Source organism: Sinohyriopsis cumingii, unplaced genomic scaffold (assembly GCF_028554795.1).
Source record: "Sinohyriopsis cumingii isolate HCF-2022 unplaced genomic scaffold, ASM2855479v2 utg002217l, whole genome shotgun sequence".
Classification (NCBI taxonomy): Eukaryota; Metazoa; Mollusca; class Bivalvia; order Unionida; family Unionidae; genus Sinohyriopsis; species Sinohyriopsis cumingii.
This window is the reverse complement of record NW_028316160.1, coordinates 458657-472349: the sequence shown is the minus strand read 5'-3', so window position 1 is coordinate 472349 and position 13693 is coordinate 458657. Positions and strand designations below refer to the sequence as shown.

At 34.2% G+C, this 13693-nt stretch overlaps 1 protein-coding gene across 1 annotated transcript in view; it reads left to right on the top strand.

The window, feature by feature from the left end:
* Positions 1 to 11000, top strand: part of LOC149770919 (uncharacterized) — a 62081-nt gene extending 51081 nt beyond the window's left edge. The window contains exons 10-12 of the mRNA XM_089948988.1: positions 2711 to 3265; positions 4543 to 4558; positions 8532 to 11000. Coding sequence (XP_089805114.1) covers positions 2711 to 3265; positions 4543 to 4558; positions 8532 to 9130 — 1170 coding nt within the window. The 3' untranslated portion in view covers positions 9131 to 11000. The remainder of the gene's footprint in view (positions 1 to 2710; positions 3266 to 4542; positions 4559 to 8531) is intronic.
* The last annotated feature ends 2693 nt before the right edge of the window (positions 11001 to 13693 follow it).

Here is a 13693-nt window from a genome sequence, read left to right as displayed (position 1 = left end):
CCATCTGTAGCTTTCATTTGCATGTATAGACCTTGATAAGTAGGAAAACTGAATCTTGTTGCCTACTCCCCATTCATGAAAGTGCAACCTTGATCCAGCCCTGAATTTTCCTCATTCACTGGATTTGCCTAGGAAACTTTAGATGTGAGGGTTTATCCTTCGCACATGTATAAACAAATTTTAATTTGCTACACTAGCATTAACATAATTTTATCGTATAGTAATCATGCTTCTAGTAAATGGCACGGGTAGATAAATTATGCTCAAAATTTCTTCTTCCTCTAACCTATTCTTCTAATGTAATGTGATCAGGTAATGTATTTAATAGAGTAATCAATTTTTTTTTCTTCAGTACATTGTGTTTCTCCAATAATACTTACTTGATTACACTACAAAAAAACGCTACCACTCTTCTGTGTGATGTAGCATCCTTGAGGTTTCAACCAAGTAAACTAGTGCACATCCGATTATAGACAATTATCAGTGAAGGATACAAATTGGAGTTATCTGAGTTAATATTTGTGTTTATGTATGCATGTATGTATATACAAATGTGTATATGGATGGATTGTTCTTGTTTTCTTAAGGATTATAAACCAGAAATATTCGGGGCCCCGAGTGGTCTAAAGCGCTCACCGTTCCGGATCACTGCCATCTCACCTCTGTCTGCATGGGTTCGAGTCCAAGGCTCGGCCAGAATGGATACGTGGGAAAGCCAGCCAGTAGCTTCTCGTGGGTCGGTGGTTCTTCCCTGGGTTTTCCAGGGTTCTTCCTCCACCAGTTATACTGGCCACCATGTATAGGCTATCTTGTGCTGAAAAATGGCGTTAAACCCTAGAACAACAACAACAACCAGAAATATTCTGTTTCGGGCATTGGGGTTATCAAAATTCAGTTTTAACAGAACACATTACGGCAAAATTCAATAGATTTTTTTTATGTTGCTGTGTTTCTTAATATGTTTTAAATTTTCAATTCCTGTAGTTACTTAGTATTAATTTTGCAATCAGGAAGGAAGAACTGTTTTAAGTAACAGAGTTCACGTTACTCGACTGAAATGACAACATAGAATTTTTAGCTCTGAATTATCTCACTCCTATGTTCATTATTATAATCATAAAATATGAAACATGATGACTTTATCTCAATTGACTTACGTTTTCATTATACAGATATAACTTAATCAACTACTACCATTATAGTGAAAGTCACATGGGTCTTGTATGTGTATTTACTCCTGTTAAATTAAATATAAATTGTTCTTTTAAAATTTAACACTGATTTTCTTTAACCAAAATCTATTCAATCCTGATTATTGAATGCTGTCCACCTTGACTTGTCAGGAAACTTCCAGATCAAAATTATTGATCTCTGTTTCTTTTTACAATGGTGGCCATGTGCTAAACTTTGGTCAATAATAGAACACATTGAGTGGAATCATCACAGTTTAGGGTAGTATATATTTGTTTAAAAATACGTGTAGCTTTCTTTGTGAAGGCTTTCATCGTGACATCATAGTGCATGACATTCAATCCGGTTTGTCTGGATCACACCTTTAGGTTAATTTCGTCCAAAAATGTCTACATATTTTAACATTGATTTTGCCGTATGCACTTCACAGGACATCTAAATAATGACCTTCCAAAGGAATGTTGATATATAATAATCCAAATGAAGTGAACAATTGCCACTTAAAGGTACATACAATCAAAGTAAGAAAAAAAAATTGCACCCATTACTGAAATATTTACACCGGTGGCGTAGTGGTTAGAGCATCCAGCTTGGATGTGGGAGGTCTTGGGCTCGATCCCCGGCCAAGTCATTCCAAAGACTTATAAAAATGGTACTAGCAGCTGCCTCATTTGGCTCTCAGCATTAATAGGTTAGTGTTAGGACTGGCCGGCCTGGTGTCAGGATAATGTGACTGGGTGGGACATCATGCTACATGTCTGCGGCATGATGCCGCAATGCTTAAGACATCACTATAAACTGCCACACTTCAGACATCGTAGCAATATGACTGAAACATTGTTAAAGCAATGTTAAAAACCCAAATCACACACACACACACTGAAATATTTGGTGTTGAATACCTAAATCTTATGTGATTTTTTATATGGCATGCAAATTCAGACTTACCGCCTTGGCCACAATATGAAAATGTTTTTTTGGGGGGGGTGGGGAAAGAAAGATTTATGTAAATCATCTGGCAAGTAATGAATGCAGAATATAAATTTGTTTATAAACAATGACTTCCCACTGTGCATTTGATGTATTTTACTACACTTTTGTGAGTATTGTGCAATAAAGATAACTAACTAAACTGTATGTATTTTAATGTTGATTGCACAACATTATTCTAAGTTTTAGCAATGTGCCTTGACAGTTAAGATACTGGTGTAATATCATCTTTTTGATGCTGGAGGAAACCCGATACTATGGATATAACCATTGACCTAGGATGGGTAGGTGACTAACAATACTTGTAGATGATGGATCTGATCCTTAGACCATAAAGAAGATAAGTAAATATACTAGTAATGCAATCCCATGATCAGAGTTGATTGGGATAAAGAGCTTGTATTTATGTACTTCTGAAGATGCCTTGATACTTTGTAAAATGTATAATAATTTTTACATGTAATGTGTAATATATTGATGTTTTGGTTCTGATTGTTTCATTCGATTTTGATTTCTTTTACTACTTCAGGAGGATTTCTACTGGATACCGTGTATGGTCAGCACGCCTGCACCCAATGACGTGAAGAAACAACAGAACAAAGATACAACCAAGACATCCACACTTTGCTTTCAGTCCAAAGTCAACTTCATCCATGTCGGAGTATTCCACCGCCTTCTGGCTACATGCTTGTCTAAATGGGCACCAGCGAAGGAAGGAAATACACATCTCCTTTTTCGAGGACTTTGTGTATTTAATCTTGATGAGCAACATCAACTGTTTCTATCATTAAATGACTTTGCTATCCATGCCACAGTGATCCGATTCACCAGAAAAGAATTGACCCCTGACCGTCATCTGTGTATGAATATAAGGGATGAGCTGTATAATGCGCTGTCTGAAATTTCAGACTGTTTATGTCCAGGTTCTGAGCTCGAGATCTGCATCAAGTGCAAAGAGTCGACACCACTGACTAATGAAGGCCTTCATTCAGTCAGTACTCTGCGAAATACGGATGAATTAAGATGCAGCACACACAGAGGAGCTCACTGTGTGGAGTCAAAGGAACTGTTAGGATTTTGGGAGGTAATCCACATCTCCTTGCCTTAGCATGATGATTTACAATTGCTTTAACCTCATAGAGCATAGTGACAAAGTGCAGCACGCTATAAATAGAACACCTGTTACCTAGCAGACCGCATCCACATAGGCATGCCTGTGAATTGTTAAGCAATGTAGTGGTGTTAAAATAAAATTTCAAATATTTTGTCATAATAATCGTGGTCTGTCTTTGCATGAATTAAATCAGTTTCTGTGTCAGATGGCATTGGAACAATCTACATATGTATTGAACAAGATATCTTTATTTCTATTGATGTGCTAAACTAGATAACAACAGCATCTAAATGTGTAGTTATAAACATTACAGGTACAATCCATTGCATTTGCTGACAGCATAAATTACATATCTTTATTTACAGTTCTTAATAATTCAAATATTTTTCTCGTACCTGTTGATAACAAAGGTTATAATGTAAATGTTAAGTGTTGGTCCTATAGATTGATGTGATTTGTATTCATTTAATATGGCCTTGGGTGGCCAAGTGGTCTAAATCACTCTCTTTAAGCGATCACTGCCATCTCACCTATCAGCATGGATTTGAATCTCAGGCTCGGCTAATGTGGGTACATGTATGTGAGAAAGCTTATGAGTAACTTTACATGGGAAGTTGCTTTTTTACTGGGATTTGGATAAATATTTTAATGTTCCGACTGCTCCGGTGGCCTAGTGGTTAGAGCGCCCGCCTCGGATGTGGGAGGTTGTGTGTTAGATCCCCGGCCGAGTCATACCAAAGATTTCCAAAAATGGTACTAACAGCTGTCTTGCTTGGCGCTCAGCATTAAGAGGTTAGTGTTAGGACTGGTCAGCCTGGTGTCATAATAATGTGACTGGGTGGGTCATGATGTTACATGTCTGCGGCATGATGCCCCAGTGCTACACATCACTATAAACTGCCACACTGCAGACATCGTAGTGATATGACTGGAAAATTGTTAAAGCTACGTTAAAAATCCAAATAACACAAACACACACACTAGTCACATTTATACTCACAGCATGATAAAATGCCTGTAATTGATTACTTTGTTCCTCACAGCAATGATACAATGCCTGTGATTGGTTACCTTGTTCCTAACAGCAGTGATACAATGCCTGTGATTGGTTATCTTGTTCATTATATTTTTTATTTAAAGTTACCGGGATCAAAATGCTTGAGTTTAATTAGGTAATCTGTTTCTCTAGCAAACAACAAGTCACATATGCTGTTGATTGTTTTGTTTTCATTATTTGTTCTTTTTAGGAGGACAAGACAAAGAGTGAGTATTTTTAATTCATATTGTATTAAATTCATATTATATTAAACATTATGAACAGTATATCATCTAGATTACCTTAATTCTGAGATTATATTAGTACTAGTGTCAGCTGTTACTTGAAATATTGACCCAAGCCATATTTCTTTTTAGTTGCATTGTTCGTTAGTTTTATTCATTGTATGCTATGGATAATTTTATTTTGGACTTGACCTTGTCCACAATCAAAATCATTTTTTACCTGACCTGATTCATTGATTTGGGTTTTGTAAACAATTGTATCTCAAAGTCCAGAACATTGGAAATTTCTCGTGAATTGCCGGATCTACCTGTTGTATATCACATTTTCTAATTGTAACTAACATTCTGTCTTGTAAACATTGAGAATCTTCCAGAATGAAATTTTCCTTTAGGTAATAGTTATTGTTAAAAATGTTAATTGCAACCTGACATAAAATCAAGAACTATATAATGTTGTTTTTTTTTTTTCTTTCTGGAAATTATTCATTTGTGGTGTAAGGTCCAAGCAGAATCAGTTGTATTATTGTTGTGTCCAGTTTTCCCTTTGGGCAGGAATTCATTTATTTAACTTATTTAATTCAATGATTCTTCTCTGGAAATACAAAGTGCACAAAAATGTAACATTGTTGGAAATGGAGACTTGAATTTTATTGTAAAATTCAGTTAAGGATATATTCTTGGATTGTATTATTGTGATTCAACAAATTGCAGGTCATGACAGGCACATCAACACTTCAGGGTTGCATTTATTTTGGAATATCACTATACTTTATTCAGGACTTTAAACATTATAGCTTGTGTAAGAAGTTCTAGGAATAATTGGAATTTAAAATGAAGTGACCATAAGTGATTTTAAATTTTCAGCATTGTTTTCTAAGGAAAAATATTATTTGTTAAATTATGCAAAACTTGTTGGTTTTTGCTTTTGTCGATTACTTATTTTAAGAACATAGAATAATTAACAGGGATACTCCTCTTAAACATCATGCATGCCATGTATTATTTGTTTTCATTAACATGATTGTCATATTCATATAATTTGGTCATTTGAAAGTTAGTACTGTATGCCCTTATAAAATATTTTGGGATCAAGGCAGAAGATAATAAACATTTGTGTTTTGTATAAATATAATTGCTTTTAATAATGTTACTATTATTAAGTTGATGATACTTTTGCAAGTCAAATCTTGTTAAAGGAATTACATTTAAAGGAGACTAGAAATCAAAATTTTCCTTTTACGTATGTAATTCTCTACAGATTTTAATTCGACTGCAATGTTTATAAATGAAATATCGTAAGCGGGTAGTGATTATATTGCGTGGAAGATACCACGATTCCGTAAATTGCCGAGTTTTTCCGAGTTTTAATGAGACGACAGATCACGTGGTACCGTGACGCTATACTAGCGAGTCCTCTAATACAAACATAAACATTGGCGAGCGAGGCAGACAGGAGACCACATTTGTGTTGCACATTCAAAAGTTGAATCTGCAGTCTGATATAATAGTTTATGTACTGTACTGGTAAGTACTAAAAGAAATTTGTTAGGCACAGGCCCCGGGCTGGTGACTTAAATAAACTAAAGTCCTGAATGAAATTCCACAAGCCCGGACAGTTCATACCTGTCAACTCTCAAGCCGGGAGAAAAACCTCCCGATTTTGGGGGTATTTCCTCATCTACATCCCGATCTCGTAATATCTCTCAATTTTGCGCAGCGAAGTCCCGATTATTACATTATGCCTATCAATTTTCATTTGTCAGAAGAAAAAACCCAACCCCAAACCATTTTTAAATATAACGTATGCAATCCACAGTCTTAACTGCCACACTGCTGACATCGTAGCGATATGACTGAAAAATTGTTAAAGCTACGTTAAAAATTCAAATCACACGCACACACGTCTAAACCCGGCACTGGACGAAATAGTTAATATCATACAACAGTTTATTTCTTCTGTTTTTCTTCTTCAGTAAATAGAACCTGAAGATTAAACATTATTCAAGTAAATTTCAGATTTTTTAAACAACTACAACAGTACTATAGTAAAAAAAAATAATTAAAAGAATAAAATTGTCACCAATTAGCTTAAATGAATGATCACGTTGAAATTTTCTCTGCAAACAAACTCGCATCTCCATTTCCGCCAAAGAAACTCGGCCAGTTAACACCCGACATTCCTCTACCGTATATGAAAAGTTTAATTACCATGATTAAATTACAAGGAATAAAACAAAATATACCATGCAGTATATGTGGCTCTAAAGAACTAATTCTGAATAAATATTTTAATCAGCAAACAGTGTTACATGCATTCAGACTTAAACCTAAGAAAATAAGGTGGGGCATAAAACTTGAGAAAAACAGTTGCCAGATGTACGGTAACTTGTGACTGCAGATTTGAACTGTTAAAATTAAGTCCATGGCATCGTAAGTAACAACAAAATAGGCATCGTTTATTTGGTAATCAATTGCTGGTGCTTATACATACACACGCTGTCGAACATGGTTTCTTGGAAGTATGTCCGAAGGGCAGTCCTTTTCACAAGATCAATGTAAGGATAAGGATTCTGTTCATTAGTCACACAGGCTTTATTGTTTGCGTACTTAAATCAAAACTTTAGCTATTTTGCAATTTAGCCAGAACTGACCAGAATATGCAAAAGGGGCTTGTCATGGGGGAATAATAAGGCGTATCACAGCGAGAAAAGGCACGTCAAATGGGCGGTCGCACATTGGGGCAAGGGGGGGGGGTCAGTAGTCCCTCCCCCGTTCTATTGTCAGACAGTTAATGTGAAACTTTGACCTTTTTTTTTAATCGCTCCTTTTTAAACTGCCCAAGGAATAGTTTTATATCAGTTCCAATTAATACAGATTACCGTTTATGCATACTACATGTATACAATGCATTTTTTTTAAATGTAATTTTTATAAGATTACTGAAAATTGTGTTTTCTTGAAACACGGCAGGTTTAGAATCTTATTTTTAGCAAAGCTTCGATTTGATTAAAATCAAATCTAAATTTCACCTACGACAGTGGTGATTTGATTTAGATTGTGCCGTGTTAAGGCATGTATGTCAACATCTTGAAAATACATTTACTCATTTCACCAGCGCGATCAAAGTTTCCTCAGGCAAACACTTTTTGTTTCGACAAGCCTGACGGGCACCTCACTTTGAATACAGGATGGACTGGAACTAAAACCAGAAGGGGCCCAGGGTGTCGGGCTATCAGATTTGTTTTTAGCACTGCTGTTTTAGATAAAAGATATGTGGATTGATTGTTGCATTTTGTGGTCACTTACTCGTCCTTCTGCCCATTTTCGTAACTCACACGTTTAACTCTTTTCCCAGGATTTAAAATGTTCAAAGGTATGTATGGAACAGCGCCAACTTTTAGTCTAGGCCTAGCATTTGCGTATCTTTGAGCTGCTATTTTTTCATGATCCCTCTCGTAACATTCCTTTGAGAAATGAAACGAGCACATACTGCTGTATGGTGTTGCTTTGAAATCGACTCGTTTGTAATAATGTACCCATTCTTTCATGATGCCTTTATCTTTCGGAAAAGAAAAAAAAGATATGTTCACAGGCTTTTCTTAATGTTCTATTACACCCGTAAGCAACGCAAAACGGTATTGTCTTTTACTCTGGCAACTCCCACTTGGGTTGCCGGAGTCGCTACTATGACGTCACATCCCGAAAGTAACCGAATAGGCGCGGAAATTTTGCATACGAGGTCACGGAAATTCAGCTCCTAGAAGATAGGCCAATATTTAAATATTGGCATTACAGTCGCAGATGATACTTCAGAATAAGGTTTTCTGCTATAGTACTTTTATTATTATTCTATATTTCCATTGGTTTCTGGTCTCCTTTAAGAAGCTTATTTATTTAGATTCCTAAAACTTTTGTCAATAAGGAAATGTGTCTAAACCAATAAATGATATTTCAGTTGCTGAAAATGTGTTACCACAGCATTCAGCTCTACCCAGAGAGCGGTTCACACGGATTTTTTCCCTCGTGTTAGATGTTGGATCTAAAGTTCTCAGAAAGACTTTAACCTGTTACACCACTGCTTCAAACTGCACACTTGATCAGTCCATGAAGACTAATGAGCCTAAAATTCAACAGCTTCAGAAGAACAAGGTCTTGACTCGAGCCCAAGTGGATATTATATTCCCTCAAAGTGGACAGACAGATATCAATGATTATGACATTACTCTTGCATCCACTCTTCTGATTAACATATATACATTACCTAGTCAGCAGGATAAGCAAGTTAGAGACTTGCGTACACAGCGAAATGAACTAGCACATTCTCACTCAACTAAGATGAGTGAACAAGAATTCCAAACGAAGTGGAAAATGGTTGAAACTATACTGACAGACCTGAGCAAACACTGCAAGGACCCCAGCTTTGATAACGAGGTTCAGGAAGAAATACGGGATATTCAGCAGTCTGGGTCGTGTGCTATCATTTCTAAAGTGGCGGAACAGAAAAAGGTCCTTGAAGAGACAGAGACTGATATGGGTGTGTTGTGCACTCTGTAAAAAATAGAGCATATAGACTAATGTGGGTGTGTTATGAATTCCATGAAAAATAGACACAGTGTACAGACTGATATGGGTGTGTTACAAAATCATTGAAGATAATTACATGCACTATATAGACTTTCGAAGGTGTCTTATAGTCATAATTTTGGTAATTTCCCTTTGTAAACAATTTCAGAAACAAAACATTGTTTTATTCCAAGGTGGACCAACTATGTCTCCTTTGCTAAGTCGTATGTGTAATGGAGAAAAAGGCATTATTGTTTTAAACTATATTTAATCTTAATACATATTTGTCACAATTTTAGATACGAATAGATGTCTCTTAATATGCTTATAATTAGAGACATACACTGATCTGTAAATTTTCAGAATGTTAGACTTAATCCAACAGATTGTAGCAATATAATGTTTTATGTGTCGTTTGTATTACCTTATGACATCCAGCTGAATTTTTGTACAGTCAGTACATATGTATAACAGTCAGATACAGGCATTTTCTCACTTTAAGCCAGAAAATGGAATTGATTTAGCAATTAACTTTGCCTGTGACCCTCTGTCTCAGCAATGAGAATAATGACATGGTCTAATTTTAATTTTACTTGTGACAATGTCTTCACACTGTGATGATGATGATGAAGTTGATGAAAACTTTATTTAGAGAAGGTAACTCAATTAGTCATAGAACCAATGTATCTTGAGGCCTTTTATTCATTATGTACAATATATACAGTATATACAACATGATGCCTTGAGGCCTTCTATCTGTTATGTACCATATATACAATATATACAACATAATGTGAAGAATCTGGCTTGACACTAAATAATTAAGTGATTTTCGAAATCAAAGTATCAAGCCTGGAACATATGCACAGGCATCTGTGAACACATAAACATATATAAAATATAAAATGCCTGGTTCTTAATGTAGAATTCGGTCCAAACATCCTACCTGGTTCTTAATGTAGAATTTGGTCCAAACATAACTGCCTAGTTCTTATTGAGATAGAGACAAGAACCTGCTCATCTACGATTCCATCACAACTTTATATTATTTTATTTCTTGTTGTAAACTGCCCCGAGTGAGTCCAACAATGTGCAGTCCAGAATTTTTCATAAATCTTGTGTTATATATATATATATCTATATATATATACATATATATATATATATATATATATATATATATATATATATATATATATAATTTAGGTTAAAAAACGTGTTCATATATATATATATATATATATATATATATATAGCAACACAGTACAGTGTAGTAAGGACAGGATCAACCTTAATTGACTGTATGTTGCTGTAAATCCAATCTGCTTGCTTAGGTTATTTGTTATTGTTCTTTGAAGGGGGCTGAATCAATATTATTAATAATGGATGTAAGATAAAGGCACAAAGAATTCAAAATATTCAAACATTAATAAAAGATGACTATTTTTCTAAATGGAAAATGTATAGCAAGATACTGGATAGATTAATTAGATATTTTCATTCAAATATTTACTCACCTAATATATATTCCCTAATTGTGCCAGCACTGGTTAAAACTTGTTATGGGATTCATTGTTCACAATCCTGATTTCTTATTCGGTGGTATTATAACAAAGACAACTGATATTTTCAAATCTGTGAGTGGGAAAAAGGACTTAAAAAGATGCTGAACACTTTAACTGGATTTTATAGATCTTGCTCATAATGACAGTATGTAACCATAGACTGTAGGTATCCAAATGTTAGGGTTAGGGTTAGTTATGTAACCATAGATTGTAGGTATCCAAACATTAGGGTTAGGTATGTAACCGTAGATATCGTCGAACAATATACAGTAAAAATAAAAAAATATAGACGGCTAGTTATTGTCGACGTGATTGTTTGTTCAGTGTCTGCTGTTGTTGCTGGAACCGGCGTATTATTATCAACAATGACAATGATGGCACCAGTTGCCGTGACAATATGTATTTCAGCTCCAACAATGATTGCAGGTGTTCTTAATATCATCGCAAGAAAAAATATGTACTTGCACGAATGAAAAATTATCCAACTACATGATAAAATTACATACAGCGACGGTCGCATATTCCAAATTATCTTCGTTGTTATCAGCGAGTCTCAGTGATGGAATTATATCTGATTTCGAGTTTTCAGACATGATTAAAATATACAACTGCATTGGTATTAAAGGTACGAGTATTAATAATGACATCAGTTGAGCTACTCCAGCAGATCGTGACAAACACATCCCCGCACAAGACAACACTGATCTCAGTAAGCTCGACTAATCCTGAATTTAGCATAAACTTTCCAACTGCAATTCCAGTAAAAGAAATTGCACTAGCGCAATTACGAGTATATTATAGTTGGCCAAATATCAGATCAAAATCATTTAATGGTACACCAGCAAATAATTTGCTTGTGTTTGCTAATAAAAATAAACCCGATGGAACACCTGACTGGAACGTTATTGGGATATCCACTGGTAGGTATGAGATCAAAGAGATCACTGAAGAATTTCAGTGCAGAATAAAATCAATAACGGGAAAAGAATCAAAAATATTAACGTTCATAAACCAACATTGTCTTCTGCAATCGAAATAAACTCGCCTGATTACGTTGTTGATATTTATCAGTCCACGATGAGAACGGTGTTAGGATGGCCTGAAATCCCTCCCGAGTATCATGGACCATCAGAACCAAAGTGGGTTTATTTTATCACAAATAAAAAGATAATTATTGAGCTTCAAGAATACAGAAAAAATTATTCATGGTTGTACACTAGTGTAGGTGTAAGACGATATTTTTACAGCATGAGATGGTACAAATCTTCCTAGAATAGAAAGAACTATATATAATTACAAACCTAAATCATCTAAAGATCCATATATTGATGAAGAATTTATTAATAGTCTTTCTGATAAAATTAAATCTGAGCATGAGCGATCATTTATGAATCTACAAAATTTATTTTTAGGCATTATACAACATTACAATAGTGATATAATTCAGCAAATAGTTTCAACAATAGAACATTTAAACCAGGTTATATCAGATCTTGAGTTCATTAATAAGGTTATTACCGAAGAAGTAATTTTAGAAGGTGATGAAATAGTTTTTAAAAAATTTTACGCCGAATTTCTGATTTGGAAGTGAAAAATATAGCTGATGATAACAAAAGTTCTAATATTATTATTCCAAATTATATAGAGGAAAAAATAACACTTAAAAATTATTTAGTTATCATGATAAGGTAACTGACGCGGATATTCCAACGTTCATATTGCCACGATTTTCCACACAGGCAAATTAAAAACATCTCTGAACGATCTTATCTCGAAAAACTTTCCTAAAATCATCGAATCATTGAGAAAAATTTGCTTCACCTCCGATTGTTCTTCGATACAATAATGATCCATACGGAGGCGGTAGACATGTATCTCCCGGAATCATTAATATAACATTGACAACCGCGGTTAATCTAGTTTGTGATGTGATTGATGGCAATTATCAAAGAGATCTTGGAAAATCAAATCAGGCTCAACAAGGATATATCTTATACACATTCACATCACAAGTTTCCCCGGGGGATTTGATCGTGCAAGTACCAACCAATCCTGTTTATCTGCAGTGTCATACTAATATGTTAACACGAAAAAATTTTAAACTAACTGACCACCTCGGACGCTTAATTGACCTACAGGGAGAGGAATTAATTGTGAATCTGTTTGTAAAGTCGTAAGACTTTTATCATAGATTTTTGTCGTAATGATCTTTGATCAGAAATATGTTATTATTATTCTCAAATATTTTGTTTTATCAGAAATATTTTATTTTATCAGAAATATTTTATTTGAAATATTTTATTATTATTCTGAAATTGATGGGGTGGTTGATACTTAAAATCATGTAAATCGATCAGGTTTGCAAAAGAAAAATACAAAAAAATATTTTATCAGAAATATTTTATTTTATCAAAAATGATCTTTATCAGAAATATTTTATTTTATCAAAAATATTTTATTTATTCTGAAACTGATGGGGTGGTTGGTATTCAAAATTATACAAATCGATCAGTTTGTTAATTCTGGTGGGTAGTTAGTTAGTCAAAATCATGTATATCGATCAGTTTTGCAAAATATACTACAAAAAAATATCTTATTATTCTGAAATATTTTATTTATTGTGAAATATGTTTTTTAATTCTGAAATTGAAGGGATGGTTGGTACTCAAAATTAACAAAATCAATCTTTTAATTCTGATGGGGTGGTTGGTACTCAAAATTAACAAAATCAATTTTACCAAGAAACTACAAACAAAATATCTTATTATTATTCTGAAATTTTTATTTTTATTTTATCAGAAATATTTTATTTTATCAGAAATTATTTATTATTGTTCTGAAATAGATGGGGTGGTTGGTACTCAAAATTATACAAATCGATCAGTTTGTTAATTCTGATGGGGTGGTTGGTACTCAAAATTATACAAATCGATCAGTTTGTTAATTCTGATGGGGTGGTTGGTACTCAAAATTATACAAATCGATCAGT